The sequence below is a fragment of the Balearica regulorum genome, chromosome Z (genome assembly GCF_011004875.1).
Source record: "Balearica regulorum gibbericeps isolate bBalReg1 chromosome Z, bBalReg1.pri, whole genome shotgun sequence".
In the NCBI taxonomy this organism is placed as follows: domain Eukaryota; kingdom Metazoa; phylum Chordata; class Aves; order Gruiformes; family Gruidae; genus Balearica; species Balearica regulorum.
This window is the reverse complement of record NC_046220.1, coordinates 33,906,018-33,929,306: the sequence shown is the minus strand read 5'-3', so window position 1 is coordinate 33,929,306 and position 23,289 is coordinate 33,906,018. Positions and strand designations below refer to the sequence as shown.

The 23,289-nt window shown below is 39.4% G+C and overlaps 1 protein-coding gene across 2 annotated transcripts in view; it reads right to left on the bottom strand.

Moving 5' to 3' along the window:
- The window catches only part of LOC104630216 (E3 ubiquitin-protein ligase KCMF1), a 53,852-nt gene that overhangs the window by 11,434 nt on the left and 19,129 nt on the right, over positions 1-23,289 (bottom strand). For both annotated transcript variants that reach the window (XM_075739598.1, XM_075739597.1), the window contains exons 2-3: positions 17,188-17,355; positions 5,069-5,208 (exon numbers count right to left, since the gene is read on the bottom strand). In XM_075739598.1, coding sequence (XP_075595713.1) covers positions 5,069-5,208; positions 17,188-17,355 — 308 coding nt within the window. The remainder of the gene's footprint in view (positions 1-5,068; positions 5,209-17,187; positions 17,356-23,289) is intronic.

Here is a 23,289-nt window from a genome sequence, read left to right as displayed (position 1 = left end):
AAAAATAGGCATTTTAAAAGCTTTTTGCTACAACTTCTTCCCCTTTATTTTCAATGTTCAGCATTTCTCTTCACAGAGTTCCTCTTCCCAGATTTCTCACCACTACAGAAGCCATACAAACAGAGAGACTACAGAGCAAAGATAGCATAATATAATAAATGTTCAACTATGCCAACTTATCATACAGCTACTCAGTAGGGACATAGGAATGGATGGATATTGGACAGATGATTGTAAAGTCCATAAACTCACTTATAAGCTGCTGTGCTGGTTTTGGAGTTCATTTTCTTCACAGCAGCTAGTAGGGGGCTGTGTTTTGGAGCTGTGCTGGAAACAGTGTTGATAACACAGGGATGTTTTAGTTGCTGCTGAGCAGTACTTACGTAGAGCCAAGGCCTTCCAAGGCCTTTTCTGCTTCTCACACCACTCCATCAGCAAGTAGCCTGGGGGTGCACAGGAAGGTGGGCAGGGACACAACCAGGACAGCTGACCTCGACTGGCCAAAGGGTCATATGACATCATGCTCAGTATATAAGGGGCTGGGGAAGAGGAAGGAGGGGAGGAACATTTGGAGTCATGGCATTTGTCCTCCCAAGTAACTGTTACACACGATGGAGCTCTACTTTCCTGGAGATGGCTGAACACCTGCCTGATGATGGTGAATAAATTCCTTGTTTTGCTTTGCTTGCGCGAGCAGCTTTTGCTTTACTTAGTAAAACTGTTTTTATCTCAACCCATGGCAGCAGACTTGGGTTGAAAGCTGCATTTTATTTGGAACAACTGACCAATCTGAAACCCAACACCAACAATAACAATTATCATACTGACAGTCAGATTCTTCTGCACTTTGCCTTATAACGCTTACTATTTCCCTTAGACATTTACTGGTGAAGAAATACTGGTGATTACTGAGGTTTTAGTAGTCAAAAGAATACGATTTATTCTTTTTAGCATGTAACCTTAGGGACTTAATCACAAAACTTACGACTATTCCCACAGACACCAGTATAATTTTCAATTAAAGTACCCAGAATTAAAACAATCACCTTTGAGAAACTATCATCAAAGTCTCCTCCTGGAGTTCCTTTCCAGGACCTCAACATGCTGAGCTGCCTCTCTAAAGTGCCTGTATACTAATGCACACAGCACAGGGAATAACCATGATGAGTTAGAGATCTGCATGCAGTTACAGGTCTATGACCTTCTTGGGATCACAGAGACACGGTGGGATGGCTCCCACGACTGGAGTGTTACAATGGAGGGATATCTGCTCTTCAGAATGGAGAGGAACGGGGGCTCTTCTGAAGTAGAAGGGGGACTTGCCTTTTACATGAAAGAGCAGCTGGAGTGCACAAAGCTCTGCCTGGGGATGGAAGATCAAGGATCATCCCCTCCAAGCTGAAGAGTGCTCCATCCCAATGAATATGAAGTCAAGCAAAATGCCAGGAGGCCTACGTGGATGAACAAGATGTTCCTGGTCAAACTCAAACACAGATAAGGAAGCACACAGAGGCTACCTTCCTAGGGTAACCTTGGAGGAATACAGAAACATTATCCAAGCATCAAAGTAAGGGAAGCTAAAGCCCACATGGAATTGAATCCGGTGAGCAATGTGAAAGGCAACAAGGGCTTCTACAAGTACACAGGCAACAAAAAGATGGCTAGGGAAAAATGTGAGCCCATTGCTCAAAAGATGAGGGACCTGGTTACACAGGACATGTAAGAGTTTGAAGTACCGAATGCCTCCTTTGCCTCAGTCTTTACTAGCAAGACTGGCCTTCAGGAATTCCAGGTCCAAGAGACCGGGGGGAATGTCTGCAGCAAGGAAGACATTCCCCTGGTGGAAAAGGATTAGGTTAGAGAATATTTAAGTGAACTGGACATACATTAAGTCCATGGGCTGTGATACAATGCACCCATGGGTGCTGAGGGAGCTGGTAGATGCCATTGTGAGGCTGCTCTCAATAATCTTTGATCAATCATGGGCAACTGGAAGAGGTACCCGAGGACTGAGGTAAAGCAAATCTCACTCCTCTCTCAAATGGTAAGGAGGACCTGGGGAACTACAGGCTGGTCAGCTCACCTTGATCCCTGGGAAGGTGATGGAGCAGCTAATCCTGGACACCATTTCCAGGCATGTGAAAGACAAGAAAATCATCAAGAATAGTCAGCATGGCTTCACAGAGGGGAAGTCATGCTTGACCAACTTGATAAACTTCTATGATGAAGTGACTGGCCTGTAGGTGATTGGAGAGCAGTTGATATTGTCTACCTGGACTTCAGTAAGGCCTTTGACACTGTCTCCCATAGGATCTGCACAAACAAGCTGCTGATGCACAGGCTAGGTAAGCAGACAGTGAGGTGGAGTGAAAATTGGCTGAATGGCTAGGCTCAGAGGGTGGTGATCAATAGGAATTTTGCTGATGACACAAAACTGGGAGAAGTGGTGGATATGCCGAGAGCCATGCTGCCATTCTCAGGGACCTCAACATGCTGGAGAAAGGGGCCAAGAGGAAGTTTATGAAGTTCAACAGAGGGAAGTGCAAAGTCCCGTACATGGGGAGGAACAACCCCAGGCACCAGCACGCACTAGAGGCCAACTAGCTGGAAAGCATTTTTGCAGAAAAGGACCTGGGGGTCCTGGTGGCCACGAGCCAGCAATATGCCCCTGTGACAAAGAAAGCTAGTGGTGTCCTGGGCTGCATTAGGAAGAGTGTTGCCAGCAGGTCAAGGGTGGTGATCCTTTGACTCTGTCCAGCACTAGTGAGGCCGTACCTGGAGTACTGTGCCCAGTTCTGGGCTCCAACTACAGGAGATACACGCACATACTGGAGAGAGTCCAGCAAAGGGCTGCAAAGAGGGACTGAAGCATCTCTCCTATGGGGAAAGGCTGAGAGAGCTAGGACTGTTCAGGCTGAAGACTCCCAGGCTCAGAGAGGGCTCTTATGAATGCACGTAAATACCTGAAGGGAGGGTGAAAGAAGGACAGAGCCAGGCTCTTTTCAGTGGTGTCCAGTGACAGTACCAAAGGCAGTGGGCACAAATTCAAACACAGGAGGTCCCTTACAAACATGAGGAAACATTTTTTCACTGTGAGGGTAACTGAGCACTGGCACAGATTGCCCAGAGAGGCTGTGGAGTCTCTATCCTAAGAGATATTAAAAGCTGTCTGGACATGGTCCAATGCGACCAGCTGAAGCTGGCCCTGCTTGAGCAAGGGGGTTGGACACAATGACCTCCAGAGGTCCCTTCCCACCTCAGTCTGTGATTTCTGCCCACAAGTACCTAACACTGCTGCACATACCAATGCCAAATACCTGAGAAAAAGTCAGAAGGAAGTAAACTTATACGCACCACCCTGAACAAAAAAATGGCAAAATTTAATGGACCAAAAATTCTTTGACTTCTTGTTTCAAAAATGGGAGGCAGGGGTTGTAAAATAAAAGTGATTCCATCCTGTAAACATCTCTTAAAGATCTAAAAATAAGTATCTAAAATAAAACACATCTTTGGACAGACAGAGAAACTACAAGGACTACAAGTTCAGTATCTAAATAGAAATAATTGGTTGAAAGCCTAAGACCACAAACATTTAGAATCCATACTATTTTCCTCTTCAGTAATGCTGTTAGCCTTTCACTATCTGCAGTAAGACTGCAGTATCCAAATAGTTTTATGTACATGCACATTAAACATCACAGAAGCTAGATTCAAAACTTAACACAAACATATGCAATCATATTCAAGGATTAAACTATTATGCTTTCTCATTGTTTGGAACAAAGATATAACAATGTTGCAGGCTGACTCACAAAAAGGAAAGGTTTTTTTTTGGTTTTTTTTTGCTTTTTTTTTTTACACATACAATTCTTTCAGCAATCAGTGGAGTAGGTAGTGTCTGGAATCACAAACTTAGGCTTTACATGCTGAATTCTAGAAGTCACAGCTGCAAACAAGGATGTGTCAAATTTAAAAACCTGCAATCTTAACATTCTGTGTCAGGAACGCATCACTGACATCAAGTGGTGCAAATCAGAACTGCAATACTAAGGCACCAAAGAAAATCATCCAAATGTGGAACTTTCAATGGTTGATGCTACGTTTCAAAGTTGCAAAGTTAAAGAAAAAAAATCAAGATGACGATAAAAATTACAGTGTGTCACTGAGTTAAATAATGATCCTACAGTGCAACTAATTGTGAAGTAAACTGCTTCACTTCATATGCTCTTAAGAAGGATAACACCTTTGAGTCTTAAAAAGATGGACAAACCACCTCCCCATCACTCCTTCAAACAAAATCCATAATAGGCTTGGAGAGGAAAGGTTTGTTTTCTTCCACAGAATTCCTTGGAAGGATAGGATTCACATTTTTCTAGGAATCTGTGGCACAACAGTTAACTAGACAGGAGTACCCTGGATATCATTCTGCTAACCTAGTTTCTCCTACTCCCAAAGACAATCAGGATAGCAGGAGCTAACACCTCAGATTAAAGTTATTCTGTTGACACTTGTTTAAGTGCATTTTTAACCACATCAGCTGTTAGGGACAGGGGAAGAAGCTCTGCTTTAAGAGCAATACTTTCAAAAGAATGACAACTTTCATTACATAAACATACCAGGTCCATTACAAAAGCATTACAAAAGTCTGAAAAACACACCAAACTTTCTGCATGTCTTCCTCTCTCTCTCAGTCACAAGAGACTGGCACAGCCATGAACTTCCCCAGGACATTTACATACTGGTTGTGAAAAGGGAGACACAGATACACAGAATAACCATGAGACCATTATAAATTCTGTCTTACAGGACAATAAACTCCTGCACATGGCAGCCTTTACATCAGGACAACCAAACAGCAACCATAAAAGAAGTAAGCTCAGTATATTACAATATCCATGAAACGTAGAAGAATTTTGATGTCGCTGTCAAATGTACATGTGTCTTCTTACAAAGCATTTAAATAAACTCATGTATCAAGAAAGAAAAAGGAGGATACCAATTTTCCAGAAAAGAGACTCTTTTTAATATATTTCCACCACAACTGAAAGCCAATTCTGAAGCTTCTTACCACTTCTGTTGATGTTTCTGCATGCTCAGAAGTAACATGTTCTTGAAGAGATGTTTCCGTATAACCCATTTTCCCACAATAAGGACAAGTAAAAGACTGTGGCTGTTCTACAGAGAAAGCTTCTCCACCATAGTACAAATCTGGAACAGAAAGTGTGTAAATAGAGGTTACTTCAAAGCAGTAGCATAATTTATTTTGTTCATGTAAACCTCTGTTTATATATAAGTGTACTTCAATGTAATCACTGCCAAATTAATCTGGTGTTTAATTGAAACAGTTATTTTAATCTTGTATAAAGGTCATAGGCTGGTATTCAAGAAGTGTTCAATTACTGATGACAAAAAACAGACTGAATTTCATTTTCATTAGCAAACACAACATAGTTTTCTAATATTCAGTGGGAGCAAAGACTCCTATGATGATCTTGCTGACAATGCCAAACCTTCACTTTTTCACCACCCTTCTTATCCCATGTACAGGGTCACCTATGGTATTTTTCAACCGTGAGTGAGTTTTCAAAAGCTGAACTCTCAACAGAACCTCAAAAATTTAGATTAAAAGTCCTCAGTGATATCACATGTCAATATTTATGCCATAGTTGAACCACTGCTTCACAATAAGTAGTTTTATAAATGTCTCTAATACATAATATAAAAATTGTTAGTGACAAAGGAATCTGTATCTATTACACACTGGTTGCAACTGGTGTTGAATTTAAGCACTTTTGCACTACTCATGAAAAGCAGGCACCTTTAACTTGCTAATGAGAAGTTCCCCAAACTTAACACGAAAATTTATTAAACCATGCAAGAAAAGAAAGCTTTTCTCTCATGTCCTCTGCAGGTATTATGTATTCTACAGGAAACATGAATAGATCTCACATTCCCATCAAGATAAAAAGTGTGATTTTCTCCAGCAAGTAATTTAAAATCTTTTCACTGATATTTTTTCTAGGACTCATTGATAAGTAACTGAAAAATACTCTCATAGAATTATGAATATTCTGCTATAAATTAAAAATTGGACAAGCCTGAACAGGTATTAGAACTCATGTTCTGCACCACAAAGCAGTATCCATCTAATGTGTTAGGAATACGTCCCTCTGACAGCTTAAGTCTCAGCTTCCTAAGGTTTATGACATCTGCCACTGATCCCTCTTTAGGAAATGACTAGGAAGAACAGAACAATATTTGTTTCTGCAGTCTTACAAAAGATGATGCATAAGCTAAAAAGGTATATATCTATAATCCACTATATTAATAGACAGTATTTTACATATAATTAGGTTTTGAGGACTAGCACTCCAAGACCAATACAGGAAATGAACTTCTTAGTAACATGCTAATATGCAGAGTTAAAGATACTGAATCAGATTGAATACACTGCAGAATACAGTTTATGTTCAGTAAATCCCTGTTTATTTGGAAACTGCTTCCAGAGAATTTAAATGCTAGAGAATGAGAGAAAGATACCCCTTTAACAGGCACAATAAGAAATGCCCAAGTAGACAGCCTTGCCAAAGAAGAAACAATACCTAACACACTGAGCATTTTGACTGGTTCATTGAATTAACTATTACACTAAGCCCGAGTATCATCCTGAATCTAGGTTTACATATTCACACACACGAGGAAAACATTATGACTAACTATCCGAAGTAAAAAGTTCCCAGCCAATTAAGTCTTAATTCTCCAAAGCAGCATTTGAGGTCCTAAGAAATGTTTCATGCAAGAAGGCACAGAACTATTTTTTCATTAGAGAACTGAATTGCTTATCAGATATGATCGAAACAGAACTATAAAGACTGAAAGCATGAATGTAAGTTAGAAGACATGCCCAGAAGATTAGCACCTCCACCCCCAACCTAAAAGTTGTTTATATAGTATTGACACAAACAGATGCCTGGAATCTTTACTGGAGGGAAATCCCAAAGGTCGTTGCACAGCATGTATCAGGACTCAGTTCTGAACGCATCTGAGTCACCCAACACATGAATGATAGGCACTTCCTTGACAAGTTGTCAGCCATTCTGCTGGCATCCTAACAAGATACATGGTAAGGATAGATGTTTTGAATTAAGACATACCTGATCCCCTATAAATCCATGGGAAGAACCAGTGAAGCTATGAAGAGGAAGGTCTACCTTCCCACATTTCCAGGAGAGGTCACTGGCCAACACCTAAATGTTACTGAAGATGACAATACTACCAGATTGGAAGAAAGCTTCTAAAGTCTGCTTGTTTGATTTATAAACTACATATCAGTCAGCTTTAAAGCATGTTCTGAATGCTCAAAAGCAGGAACAGCAGCAAATTCCCTCATGTCAAAGCTTTTAAAACTATCAGTAATTCTTACACATTTCTCACAGTAAGCTTGTGTTTATTCTACAAGAGTAAACTGGCACTACACTTACTCTGGCAGATGACCAGAAAAACTGGGTCTCAGGCAGGATTACACCATTAGCATTCAGAACTCCGACAGTTCCTATGTACAGGTGTTAAGCAGCATTATTCTACAGGATGAACCAATTAGATTTACTTACATGCACAACTATCTTTTGACTTTAATAGCTTCTCTAAAATTACAGAACACATTTCCCAGGTGGTGACCAGTCTTGTTGCCAAGTCTTCCGTTCTCCTCTTATTTACATGATATGCAATAAAGATTTATATGAAAATTAACCTGCTCCAAGTTTGAGGTGTTATGGAGACTGTTTTGGATATAGCACACAGAAGATCTACATAATTCACAGAACTTCAGTATTTTGGAGCTCTTAACCAGTGCCAGTTCAGTATGTATTTCACCAAGTATTCCCCTGAAAGTTTCTCCAAGAATCACATTCAGACTCCCATTCTGATACAGCCAAAAAGCTGAGTGGCAGTAAAAAAAAGTTACCAATATGCAGCATCATATTCAAATATGAAGAATTTGCCTATGTCATGGTTTCAAATAAGGAAAGCATGAATGAAGTTTACATGGGACAAAGTTCTAAGCAGTCACTAAAACAGTCTCTGAATGGATCAGCCATACAGACTCTGGAGCAAGATACTCCTTCACAAAAATGTATCTGTAAGGCAAAGGATTCGCAGTGATAGTTGTCTAGAACAAATAAATGCAAAATGCTTCAATGAAGACAGATGAAAGAATTCTCTTTACAATTATACGAAGAAAAAATTCTAATTAAAGCAGCTCATTACACACATTGTTACAGTATATAGCAAAAAAGAAAGCTTTAAAAGTGTTCTTATTTATACAGTGTCATTGCACAGATGAAATGTAAACTTCAGTTCAGTGGCCTAGAGTTGAAACTTAAATCAAGATTCTGGGAACAAAGAAAGACGGCCAAACTTTTGAACCAAATAATTAAGAATTCCAAATTCAACTGCATTTAATCTGCCCAAAACAGCACAAACACTATATTGTTCTCTGAAACTCAGTAATTCAACACAAAAAAATCTGCATACCTGTGGGAACAGCAAAAATGGCAGTGACAAACACATTAAAAGCTAATGACAGTTTGTTCAGTTGATACTCTGATTTTCCTCCAGCTTCAGTACGATCCTCACGATGATGATCAAATACTATTTACTGATTGGAAAACAAACTCTCCATCACTGAAAAAACATATACACACACATGCAAGAACACCAAGTCGAATTCTCCTTTGAGGACTCTTTCTAGCTGAGCAGACCCATTTCCAGGAATTTTCTAAGTGCTGGCATGTTACATATTGAACTGGATAAAACAAGAAAATGACGACTCAAAGGGGCAAGCTAATGAAAAAAGGTGCAAATAATATTATATGCAAATCCTCTAATGAATAGAAGTAATTTATGCATCTACTACCTAAAAAGAAAAAAATATCCTCAAAGTTATCAAGTGGTCTAAAAACCTCTATCTATAAACCTCACTAGTTCAAGAATGTGAGTATTGTCAAGTAAGGCAGAAGTACCAACTCCAGCTTCCCAGCTAAGCAAAGGGCACAGGGCCACAACCAATCTGAAGAGAGTGGTAAATAGATTAGCATGCAGGTAAAAACTATCTTTTCCTTCCAGATGTCAAGAATTCCAGCAAAACACACTGTTCTATCACAGAGAAGAGAGGTTTGATGAATACTGTCAAATCCTGTGTTTCTGGTCCTTGCTTTCAGAGAATACGAAACAAGCCATTTATTAATTAAAAAAAAAAAAATCTGAATTCTTTCCAGCCTCCTGATTATACTCCTGCATGTTCTCCCATTCATACCTCCTTCCACATCTTTCTCATAATACACAGCAAACGTACATGCACATGCCAAATAAAAATGCCTTCATCTGGAAAAAAGTAACTAAAAATGCACCTGTCAGAAGTTAAATCAGTCACTGGCAAATCCAAGTATTTTTCCCTTGGAAGTTTATACCTCCCTTCTTTTTTCCTCCTCAACTTTAATCTTTCTCCACCTCTTAAAATCAAAACTTGTTCCTTTTCTAATCTGAAATATAAGTCACCAGGTAAATTTTCTTTTAAACTATAACATAAATTTTTAAAAAAAAAAGGTTGATAATTAAGTGATACCATGAATCTTTGTGTCTAATTTTAGCATTGAAGTTACTGAATGGATATTTCTCCACCTGTTTCTTTTTTACAAGTATTTAAAAAGATCCTAAAAATTATGAATACAGTCATGTTATTGACTATCAAAGGCTCATTTGTGAGGGAAGATCTTAATTAGAGGTAGTACGGGAAAAAATGAAAAGGCCATGCCTCCATGGCAAGGGAACCTACAGTTGTATTGTTTTTATTTACAGTTGTATTACTGTTATGATGCAACTAGCCCATGACTAAAGAATTATCCCTTCTGGCCACAAAGAAATCTTTCAGATAATATATTTTGGTTCTTTCCAAATACCTTCCTACACAAGCAGAAGTCCTTAACTCTTCAAACTCCTCTGGATGTCTAAAGCCTTCTCTTCAAAGTAATGAAGATGACAAGTTTGCTTAGTAAAAAAGAAAACCAGACTAAATCACAACCCTCTAGGAGAAAATTCATTACCTATACTGCTTATCAATTAGAGGAAGAATACAAAGGAGTAAGAAGATCTGAATACTGCCTAAAGAGGACTCAACAATAATTTTTGAAGTTATCTTTCAAGCTCAACAGTGTTTAGACATTAAAGCTCTTCTTGGAAAAAAAACCCCCAAACAAAACACAAATTTAATGTGAAAACTCAAACAAAAATATAAGCAGTTTTGCTTTATTATTCATCTATACCTACAGACTGCTTGTATTTAACATTTAAATCTAACACATTCTCAAACTTGGCAGGAGGTTAGTAATGACACAGAAGTACAATAGGATTTCTTAGATTAAAAAAAATCAGTCTTTCAAAGAGATGATTCAGGACCACATTTTGTAACAGCTTGTCCTTGCTTTCTGTTAAGACATATTTCTTTACAAGGGTACACAGCAGTCACAGTCAGGAATTTCAGTTTCACTTTTCTTCATATGAGTAATGTAATTTCAATTTGATATATACATATAGATAAAAACGTTGGTATTATACAAGTTGTAGGGTATTTGTTTGAATTTTTATTTTCAATGTTTGAAGAAACTAAATGGTGGTAACATGCCACATTTTGCAAAGTATATATATTCCTGTATCCCTGATCAAGCAGACATACTATTCAAGACAGTATTACCCTTAAAATTGCTGTTAGTTCTGCTTTGCTGCAGATTTTCTGAACAAAAAGCATTCTAAAACCTGCTAGATACTCTGCTATAAACAAAGAAATAATGCTTACCTACCTTCTATTTATAAACATTAGCATAAAGGAATGGACTGACTGGAATCTTATGAAATTCAGCCCAGCCCTGCCCTGGGCAGGCAGACCTGGGCAGCGATGCCAGCAGGACCAGGGAGCAGCTCTGAGGAGATGGTGCTGGGTGCAGAGGGGGCAGCGAGCTGAGCCAGGGCCAGCCACGTGCCTACAGTAGTATGAGTAGGGGTGATCCCCTCGGCTCAGCATCTGTCAGCCTCATCCAGGCACTGCATGTCATTTGGGGCCTCCTAGTAAGGGGAGACATCACACTGTAGTGAGTTCAGCAGAAGGCTGGTCAGATGGCAGGACTGGAGCACCCGCCCTGTGGGGGGAGGCTGGAGGGCCAGCACTAGTTCAGCCTGCAGCAGAAAGCTTTGGATCACCCAACAGCTGCCCCCATACCTACAGAGATAGGATCAAGGAGACACAGTCAGGCTCTTCACAGTGCTACAGTACAGGAGGACAAGAGGATATAAGGAAAAAAATCTCCCCCATGTAGACAGGCAGTGGAACAGGACACCCAAACAGCCCCATGCCATCACCACTCCTAGAGGTTTTCAAGGCTCAAGTGGAGAAAGCCCTGACTGACCTGGTCTGACCTCACAGAAGGTTGGACCAGAGACCTCCAGAGATCTCCAGAACTATCTTGTGACTGATCCTGTGAAACAAAGATACACACTGATGTAGCTGTAATACTCATCTAGACTCTAATATTCTGTTAATCACCAACATTGCCCTGCTTTACAGACTGGAGGGATCTACTCTCAACAGGTGGGATCTCTACTCGCCTCACTTGGAATTCTCCCCTTTCACTACAAAGGCAGTGCAAGAGCCACATTTGCTGGAGTAAAATGTCAACTCAGTTGAATCTGAAATCAGCTGCTCATTCCTTCCAGCCAGAGCATCACTATTTCAGTCTTTCACCAAGTTTCCACTATAGCTGTATCTAGCAAGAAGAAATAGCACATCCTCCATTTTTCTTGATGCAGTTTCATCAGCTGCAATCAACATCAGCATTCAACCTCACAGCCAGAGAGTGCTGGGCTAACTGCTTCAATGTAAGGGACACTGCTGGGGCTGACGATGACTACAAGGCAGGTATTCAGTTACTCATCCAGCAGCAGCTGGGTGTTTTGTTTCCTGAGCAGCTGCCAGGGCCCTGAGCTGACCGATAGGCCTTCACTGCCTTGACCAGCCTCAAATCAGACCACCACACACACACTTGGGCTACATCTAAGGTCTGACCATCTGGCCAGGAACTATACTGCAGCTGTACTCAGCCCTCCTCCTGCCTTAGATGGGTTTATCTGTGTGGACCCCAGAGCTGACTTGTTACACTTGCTTTGTCAGGGACTGTCAACGGGACCTGCTCCTGTTACCAACCCTGCCCTGGACATGGTGTCAATGAGGACATTGCTCCTCCCCATGCTGTGGTCACCCTCAGCTCCTGGCTTGATACTCCTTGTGGAGCAGCTGCCCCCCCCAACAATAGGAACCACATGCTGAAGTAGTGAATGAGCACACACTCTAATGAAGATGAGAGGATTTGCAGCCTGTGTGCCAATGCTGAGCAGTGCCAAAACAGCAGCTGCTGCTCAAAGGCAGGGTCAACCAGCTAGGGAGCAGCTCAGCTGAAAATGACTAAGGCATCCCAGTGGACAGCAAGTTAAACATGAGCCAGCAGGGTGCCCCTGCATCACTGAAGGCAACTGATGACCTGGGCTAAATCAGTAAGAAAACAGCAATCAAATCAATATGGTTATCCCACGTTACTTGGCACTTGTTAGGCAACACCAGTGACACAAGGTTCAGTTTTGATGTCTTCAATTCAAGACAGATACTGAAATAAAATGGAGAGGATCTAGGGGGGTTTTGTGTGTTGTGTGTGCATGCACACGTTTGTGTCCACCAAGACAGCTACAGAGATGGAAAACTTCACATAACAATGGTTGAAAGAATGGGGTTCATCCACCCTAGAGAAGGCTCAAGGTGGATCTCATCTCCAACTTCATCTACTGAAAAAGTAGTTGTAGAGGAAACAAAGATATCCTCTTCAAAAGGAAGCACAGTGATGGGCTGCAGACACAAGCTGCTTCACAGGAAATTCTGCTTGGATAAGAGGAAACAAACAAAAAACCCAACATTCACTGTAGAAACTAAACACTGGAACAGGTTGCCCAGAAGTGGTGAAACTTCCCATGAGGGAAATATTCAAGATTTGGCTTCATGGGATAGCCCAACTTATGTCCCTTGCTTCCAACAGAAGGTCACATCAGATGATGTCCAGAGTTCCCTTCCAAACAAACTAGACCACTGCATGATGCTCTGACTTAGCAAGACACATACTTACCAGACAGATCTTGTTCTAGTGGTTGAAAACAAAACAATCACAAAAGCCTCAAGCTAGATTCTCGTGAATCCAGTCAAACCTCACGTTACGCATTATTCAGGTACCTGTTATTTAAGCAGATCCCTTTGCATAAGAATTAGGCATAAAAGGTGGCAGGATCTTCTGTCACATAAGCACCCGAGCTGACGACTGCAAGTACACCTCTCCTGTACTTTTATCAAAGTAAGACAGTATGACTTTGGCAGAGAACTCTAGTAACAATTTGTATTACTTTCTTTGCCAGTATAACCCCTCTAAAATGATGGGGATAACGTGCAAGCCACATGCTTAAAATCATAAAGCATCTTAACAGCTTAGGATTCTTTTTCAGGAGAAAAAAAAACCTGGGAAATTTGCTCTGAACTTCTCCATTGTCCTGACAAACTGTCCTACAAAAAGCACAAACGTACAATGACTGCCTGGTAAGCACATTCCTGTTCTTTACATAGGCCTATTGCAATTCTGCTCATTGACTGCTCAGAAATAAATTAATTGGATTTGTGCTTTAAAGGCCACTTGTCATTACATATGACATTTCATCTTTTATTTTAAGCTCTGTCCCTGCTACAGCAGAATATCACTGTTGGTGTGTGTGCTGAAGCATTTCAGTGTCTCTTGTGGAGACTGAAGAACAACAGCACTGCCATTGTACTGAATCCCATCTTGCTTCAAAATTAATACTAGGTCATATACCGACTTTTGAAAGACAAATATACTAGATGGTACAAGGCTGAACACCTGTGTGGCCAGAAATCACCAGGGCTTTTTATTAGTTTTCAGTGTTCTCACATGGGCTCCTAAACTAGTCCAAGTCTCAGGGGAGAAAAAAAAAAAATCAATCAAAAAATACCAAGATGACAACAAAAGCTCCTTCAGAGCACCTGAAGACCATCTTCTTGCAAGATACTCTGCGACATTATTACAGTACCTAGGAACCTTAAAAACTGATCAGAATTTTCACTGAGGTAAACAATATGTTAATTTTTTGTATGCTAAAACAATCCCAGACACATAGGATCATCCACATGATTAAGCTGTTGACCACAAGCCTTAACTTGGCCACAGCTTTAAGCACAGAGTACTTAAACTCCACAGTTATCCACACGTAGACAGTACTGGCCAGAATGGTGATGGGAACTAGAGGTATCAGGTCCTTTTCATCAGCTGCAGGTGGACCTTGAGCAAATGGCTCACTGATCCCCAAGTGCACCTTTAAAATCAGAAAAATGACATTGACTTCCTCTGAAGTGCCCGCAATAGTTTTGCGACACAAGGATCCCCCAACTCTGCTTCCTTCTCCTTGGTAAAATATTCATCTTTCACCAGCTGTCCATCTCCGTCCCCACCATCAGCAAAAACTCTAAGTTTACTTCTATTAAAAAGTCTTCTATTAAAACCAGTTTTCATACCTTTGAATCAAACCTCATTACAGACAAGAGTATTGAAGTTTGTCAACAGGCAAGTAAACTACAACTCACACACCCACCTATACTAACAACCTTCCATTCTGTGCTTCTCCTGAAGCTTTCCTTACTTAGGAAAACTCCCTACTCATACTGTCATACATGAGAAAACATTCTCCTCTCATTTGACTTTGCACATCACTAGGAAGTAACTTCACTACTTCTATGTCATTTAGTTTTACATTGCAAATCTTCCCCTTGAGATTATTTTCTTTTAACCCATTAATATCTGAGTCCTTGGTGATTTTTAATATTCATTAGTACAGCTATCCTGACAACTCTGAAACAGATCATTCTAAACTAGTTCCACCATTCATTATTGATTTTCTAATTAAACTTAACATACTCTAGCTCCTAATTTTTTTGGATGTTCCTCAAAGTCACAATCTCCTTAGCTATACAGGGCCCTTTGAAAAGTTACATTAGTTTCTCCAAGCATCTGTATAACACTGTAAAGGCACACTCCTTTATGTCTTACATTCTACAGAGAACTGTAAAATAAAAACATTTTAAGAATTATGCCACAGACCTTCCTGAGCCCTAAGGAATATTTATAAATATGTCCTAATTCAATCTCCAATGTATAAGCTTACAAGGTCAGTACTCGGTTGCCATCAACCTTAGTTGTGGTTTACAAATGGAGGTGATGTATTCTTTCCCATTTTTGTTCTACAATGTTAATCAAACCAGGAGTCCTGCTGCAGAGCTGAGCTGCAGTATTATTTTTTCCTAACACTGCTTTTGTGGGAGCAATGCTTGAGTATCAAGCCATATGAAATTTCTAGGACTTGTTTTCTTATTCTTCTTAAAGTAGCAAAGACCAAGCAATGCAGAAGTAGCCCTCGGAATCCTATTACCCATCTCAATACTTAACTGTGAACCTTCTTCCACCTCACCATCTTCATTCCTCATACAGACATAAGCAGTAAAAAATAACCCCTCTCTGCCCCCACAACATACACAAATAAAATGCATTAAACCAAAAGATACATTCAAAGACTTGCAGAAGAGAAATAACCAAATTGCAAGAAACAACATGTATTTCCTAGATATTCTCAGGTTCTGCTGATTGGTTTTGTTGGTTTTTTTCTTTTTTTTTTGAGAGAAGTGTTTAGAACAAGTTTCCCCACTGCAGTACATTGAAAGCTTTGACATTTAATGTTAGCGTAAGGTTTCATAGCAAGCATGTTTCAGTCCTCTTTCCTCTCTTATGAGCATTTAAGTTCATGGCAATGATGTCCTTTTAAGCCCATGTGGAACATCCAAGAATAACTGGTGCTAAGGGGCTAAGAAGCTTGAACTGTGCATCTCAGTGACCCGAATCCTGAATTAATATTCTGTACACAGTGAATTTTACCTTATTAGTGAGACCCAAAAAAAAGAAGCCCAAGAAGAAACATATGCAAGCTAAAATGGTGGCATTTTCAATAACGCACTAAATTATTTCCTTCCAAATCCTGGATTCCCAGGGCCTGGATTTCTGACGTCATGACCAGGCAGTCTTAGGCCAAGTGAAGGCCTGAGAATAAAAGAAAGTGAAAGACATCTTCATTCAAAGTCCATTTTGAGAACCCAACTGCATGTTTCTATATATAGCTATTGTCTAATCTTTAAAGCACTAAAGTAGATTTTACTTCAGTTTTAATCAAAAAGGTAAAGAAATAATTTACAATTCATAAGACTACAGCTTTTAAGAAATCATTGTATTTGAAGAATTCAAAACAAAGAACAATACAGCTAGATTAGTAAAAAAATTATTAAAATGCTAGCCCCACGGACTTAACATATAAATGAAATACATGTTGAGCATCAGCAATGTCTTAGCGCAGATGTTTGTCATAAAAGTATCTCATGAATTACAGCTGGTTACTAATATGATGCAACAGAAACAACAAGCAGGGTAGGAGTCAAGACCAATTATTTTTTTATTTTAAATATTGACATGGCTTTACAGTCAGAAATCTTAAATTAGTAGATCTGGAAAGGAGTTCCAAGAAGACTACATGCTAGTGTTTGCCACAACTCTTTCATACTCAGTACAGACCATCACTACCCCTGTTGTATCCACAGTTCCACATAAGCCACCAGTGAGTAACATTCCTACAAAATCTCACCAGGAATTTTCTGCTTGCTGTGACACTTAAGTAAAGCGTCCTGGGAAAAGAAGGTTGCCACAACTTCTGAACTGGAAGTTAATTAGGAGTTGTCATTGTTATTAAGTATATTTATTAGTCTGCTAACCTGCTGTTATAAGACTAAAGTACAGATACACAAGTTAAGAAACATACATATCAGTTCTTGTATACTAAAATCAAAGAAAACACGCCTGGTTTTTAGAAGGTGAGAACTTGCTCTTATTTTCAGCATACTAATAGGGGAAGTGATTAAGAAATAGAAACATGAAAATCCGTATTATGTTTGTAGATACAACATAGTAGCAAATTTACTAGTTTGAAATTAGCACTTACCAAAATCTACCCTTGTTAGTATGCACTGCATTGGATGGTCAGTTGTATGCCTTGTCGTCGTTGCACCACTTTCATAACAAGTTGCACACAGATCGTAATCGTAGCAAATTAAACACTTGTATCGGCGACCTCGAAAATTTCCTTTTAAACATGCATCACAGCTGACACCTGTAAACAAATAAAATTGCTTTAAAACAGCAATAAGTGCACTATTTTTCTAAGAGGCAGATTTGTTGCTACTGCCTCTCAACAACTAAAAGAAGCCAGCCACCTCTGACATGTGCAGCTGACACAAGACTCAGTTTTTAAATGTATTTACATCTTTAAAAGACACTGCTCTCTGAAAATTGGAATCTTAAATTCTTGAAGTAAAATAAGGGCAAACTCAAGCATCTGAAATAATAACAGGTTAAGTTATAAAATCTCTTTGGATGCACCTTCCTACAGGCACCTTTACATGGTACTATTGACTCATATTTTGACTGTTCAGTTAGCAATCTTGGGCAGAACACTCTTAAAATCTCAACAGTATAAGTGCTGATTGAGAGAAAAACCACAAAAAACCCCACACTAATAAGCAAATGAACCACTGGCAAAAATGCACTAGCTTTTCAGCCTTCAATTCCTAATACTTTAAATTTGGAAAAACACTATAACCATGCCTGACATATGTGGGGTGGAAATTAGGACCTTTTCCCATTTTAAGTAACAGAAGAAAAGATTTTTTTTTTTTAAGTTAGGCTGCATAAGTTCTCTCCACCCTATTTCTTTCTCAAGCTCAATCTTTGGATTATAAGGTAGTTGCACTGCATGTGTCAGAGAAAGGTTTTATAGCTTCCACAGCTTCTCATTTTTCTCTGTGTGGTTTCAGTTCTGCTTTGGTTACTTAGTTAAGTGGAGGAGAAGTGTCATCATCTTATAATCTGTCAAGTCTAACATAAACTTCCCTCAATTGCAGTAGCACATTAAGGGCCTCCATGAATGAAACCAGTGTACACAATGAAGGCAGTATTTTGATCAACATCCTCTTTCAGCTCAGCTAAGACATGTTCTTCATAGCTTGGTACAAGCACAGACAACTTTAGAGAAACTGCCAGAATGAAACAGTCACGTTAGCCACCCCTCTCCTTTTTTAAGCCTAATTGCAAGGACTAGTGTTAACTACAGAAATTTTTTTTTCATTTTTTTTGTTCTGTTACTCTACTCTGTAGCATCTGAACAGAAGCTTTACCACATGTAATACAAGAGTGTAACAATAAGTAATTTCTTTTAAATCTCTGCTACTTGTTCAAACAATTTCATCATCACATTTAGATGAATGGTGGACAACACTATTCTATCATTTTTTCCTTTAGTTTCTTTACCTACAGGGATAGCTTAAGGCATTATCTAATTGTTTCTAATGTTTAAGCACCATGCTTATATAAATACTGAACCTCTTTCTTTAGTTGCCTCACTCAGGATCTGCTTTGAAAGCATCACTCTGCATAAACAATGTATTAGAAGAAAATATTTCAAGAATCTTTTTTTAATAGCCTCAAAGAACTACATTTTCAGGATGGCCCTGTTACCATCAGGGAGTTCAGGATTTTTCCATCTTTCTCACTTGACATGCTTTTCTCTGAAGTTTCATCCATAAACTCTGAAGGATCTGTAGCAATCTTTGATTATTTGGATACTGACAGTGACCAAACTTCTGAGAATACCTGCTCGGTAACTCTGTAGAATTAATTTCATTGCCTCTGTCGGTTTGTTTGCCTTTTTTTTCTTCCATATAGAGATCTAAAAAATTTCACCTATGCAGGATCCGTATCTCCCCAACAATGCATGCTAAGCACAAAACACTTATCAGTTATTGGCAGCACTGCAAGTCTTTTTGTTGCCTACTAAACCTTCTAGAGAACAGGTGATCTGCAAGTTAGACATCACACTGACATAAGCAGACTAGTTCAACCTAGAGTCTATGTCAGATACCAACAGCTCTCCAGATGAAGTATGGTTCTCCAATGAGTCATATTTTCCCCACCTTCTTCCTTTAAGCTCAAAACAGTTGATTTAATGCAGACGTAAGCCTCTTTGCAACAGTCAAACTCCTGTCACAAGTTCTCTCAAACATCGAGATCATTCCTACACGTTTTTAAAAAATTTTTCATTTACAAGTTTTCTTCATGCCAATACTTCTCCGTATCATTCCAGACTACAACCCCCATACACATTGTGATATTAACTTTGGAGAAATTCAGCCATAAACATAAATCACAACATAATGTTTGTATTTAAAACTTAAGAACATTTCCAGGGGAAGCATACAACAAGGTCTTAACAACAGATGAATTTTGCATCTTATGATCAATTATCAGGAAGTCTACAATCTGAGTGGAACAGAAAGAAACTAACATTACCATAACACATCACTATGGCTGGTAAGTCAGAACAAACAAGTAACAAAGTTAGATACAGCATGCTACCTACAACTCTCAGAGTTAATATTTCGCCACAACTACCACATCCTCCTCTTGGAGGAACAGGCTCACAGCAGGGGATCTACCATGTTACTTTTATATCCTTTTGTGTAGGAGAAAAGGAAAGCTACAAAAGGGAAAACGATTAATTAAATTAACAGCCTCAGTTTGGGAGCTAAACACTCACGCTTAAATCCCCAGATCTCCCCCTGAATCCAGCAGGACCTCTTTTCCAGAGGTTACATCACTTATTTTTTCCTCCCTTGTCACACAGTCTCACCAAAGTCTGTTACAGATTTTCCTGTTCTTCAAGCCTATTACTTAGCTACCAAAATCTCACCCAACCTATCCAACCTGGGATCTGGAAACTGAAATACCCAGGCAAGTAATCTCCTCCCACCCCTATTCTTCCTCCTACAGTAAACACTTACTTCCTTATCAAAGCTTTGGGTTTTTCACTTTTCTCTAATCATTATATCAACTGAAATTCCAAAAGATCTTTTCCCTGTACAAACCCCAAACACTCAAAGATAACATATTCCAGTCAGCACAGCATCTTTTACTTGATGCCTATCCAACATTTGCCTGCATTTGCCTTACATTTGCAAACACAGCAAGTATGTTACATATTCAAGAACGTCAGATTGAACTGGATGCATACATATTAATCACAGGTTTTGAGAAAAAAGCATATTCTGGAGGGGTTCACTTTGAAGCAGGAAACAAAAGCAAACAACCAACCAAGAGAAGAGCCTAAACAGTGTGGGACAAGGATTTAGATAGTCTGCATACCTTTCTGACTTGCATGAAACAGTACTGACTTTTAAAAGCATCCTTGAATTAAATCCTATTAACCCCAAATGAATTGCTATTCAGTGAGAACTTCTGATTCAACTTTTGCAAAGCAAAGATTTGGAATTATCAGAGTAAGAAATCTCACTTTCATTATCATAGGCGATAGAGGTGGCTTCCTCAATTTTTTTTCTACTTCGTTACTGCTATACAAGTACCCACATATACTGCACACCGTGTATCAGGACTAATTAAAACCTTGCTGCTCACTGACAAAGCATGTTGAGTTTTAACGCAACACTGCTCCACTAGAGGGCGGCATTGTGCTGAAAGCCTGAGGCGTTTTGGTTCACCTCATGTTCTGAAAGTTTCTTCAGCAGCATTCACTCACAGTATCAACAGTCTCAGTCTGTCCAGCTTCACATTTTGAGCGAAATTAGTAAGGAGGTATTTGAGTCCCAATATGTTTTAAACTTCAATACAAAATTCTTACTACTTATGTTAAGTCATCCCACATCTTCACCTGATCCAGGTCAATGACTTCAGGGAAGATACTATCACACGAGCATGTTATATATAGCCTGCTGAATAGTGATGTTTAAAAAAAGCCAACCTCCTCCTCCCTCTCCCAAATCTCTCATACTTTTTTATTAATAGCCAAATATAATTTACTCTTATGACATAGAATTGGTTTTGCTAGAAATTAACAAAAATTAAGCACTTTCTCCTGGGTTTCACAGACCAAAGACATCACATAGTCTGATTTCATAATGGAGAGGATAATGCTGGACAGGCTGTGGTTCAAATATCACATACAGCAGGATTGATTTGTTTTTACAGTTACAAGCAAAGCTTGTAAGGTATAACATCAATTAAAGTGTCCTGAATATCCTATTACTGCCTCGTATAGACACCCATTTGTAACAGAGCAAAGTTTTTTCCCCCCACTTGGCCTCCTCAGATACTGTGAGCAATCAGAATAATAATATTAGAAGCCAAATAATCTGGCCCAGATAAAAATCATCTGAGAAACTGAACTCAGCATTTTTTTTTCTTATGAAGAACATATGGTCAAAGATAAGGTATGCAGAAACACTGGAATATGTTCCTGCCTCAAACAACATGAGCTGCTAAACTTTATCAATACTTTGGATGTATCATTTAATTTTGAGAAATTTCAGAGAAAGTGCCATCCACTAATCACTAGAAAACATTTAAAACATACAAAGCCTGCATCTCAAGTATTCAAACAGTGAAGACAGCAACATTTAGTGCTCATAATCCTTGTGCTATCCCTGAGAATTAAACTCCTTTTGCTGTTTTAGCAACACATTGAAAACATTAGGTTCATGGGTAGTTTCACCATTTAACATTCCTGTCAGCAGCTAAATATCCAAAACTTTCTGGCCTGTAATTTAGGTACTGTTTTTAATTCAGCAGTGCTCAGAGTAAGGATCACTCAATTTCTTCAATGTCCAATAGAAATACAAAATTAGCATGTCAATGATTTCTTCTCCAGAATGAAAATGCCAGTTTGTCAAGCATTTCTTTCTACCCTACATGAAATACTAAAGGGGTTCACCCATCTCAAAGACTGACAGAATTACATGCAATTTCAGGGGGACTGGACGAACTTGAAGGTTTCTGCTTGCAAAATTACCTTTCAGAAATCCCAACTTAAGCATACAAGTGAAAATTAAAAAGTTGTGCTGCCTCTGTTGTGGTACAAGAGGTGCAACCTGTATACTGCAGGAGCATATATGCCATCTGATAACGTTAAAAAAGAAATGCCAGATGTTTCCTTCTTTAATAGCCTCACCTCTTAATGCAGACTATTGCCTAATTTGAGAGGTTAGTTTCTAGGAAGAGAAACTTCTGTTGTTTCTGTGAAAATTTCACCAGAAATTCAGCCAAACCATAAAACTTTGATTTTTACTTTTTCTCACGTGTTTACTCAAGTAGATTGTGAAGATAAACATCAGGAAAATCTACAACACAGAGCACACTCCATCACCCTTGCGGCTCCAAGTGCTGCACAGAAAATTCACATGCCACACCCTAGAAGTAACTAAAAATGCTTCTATCCCCTCACACATCCTGTGCGCAACAAGGGTGAACATGCAGTATCTTCCTATAGCAGAGTAGAAGAAGCAGCAACCAGACTAGTGTGTCTGCAAAAAGAACTAGTAGGATTAAAGCTGCAGGCAGAGATGATGTTGACTTGGAATTGGACAAAAAGAGGGGAGGCAAGCGAGGGAATCAGGCCAGTATTAGAACAGAAGCAAAAAGACTCTTGTTTTCTGAACAGCACTCCTCCTTCTTCAGAGTCCGGAGTAGAAACCACGAAATCTTGTTTCCCTGTTGTCGAAAAGTTGCATGAAGCCCACCTGCACACAGAGCGTCTGGTACTTGTCTAGAGCTGGCTTAAAAAGAAAGAATCGAGCAGTACAGCTGGCCCAGCAAGTTCCAGCCTTGGTCATAACACATGAGTGTCAGTCAGTCTGCTACTAAAAGGAGTTTTTCCATTTTTACTTTCGTGTCTCAAGTTGTGGAAGTTACACAGAGAACAGTTTCAGTCATCCAGGGCATCAGGAACAATTGATTAGTAAGCACTGCAAAACACGCTCAACACTATGCAGGAATCATGCAGGAAGAATAGAGATGGCTCCCCATCACAACAGTCACCTGCCTTACCTGTGAAACTGTCCTTTATTCTCTGGAATTCCCTGATTTGCTAATTTGTCATGCCTTCCAATTCTGACACCACAAGAACCTCACAGACCAGACTGCCTCAGATCTGTTTCTGATGTGCAATAGCATACATGTCTCTATTTCATCCTGTACACTG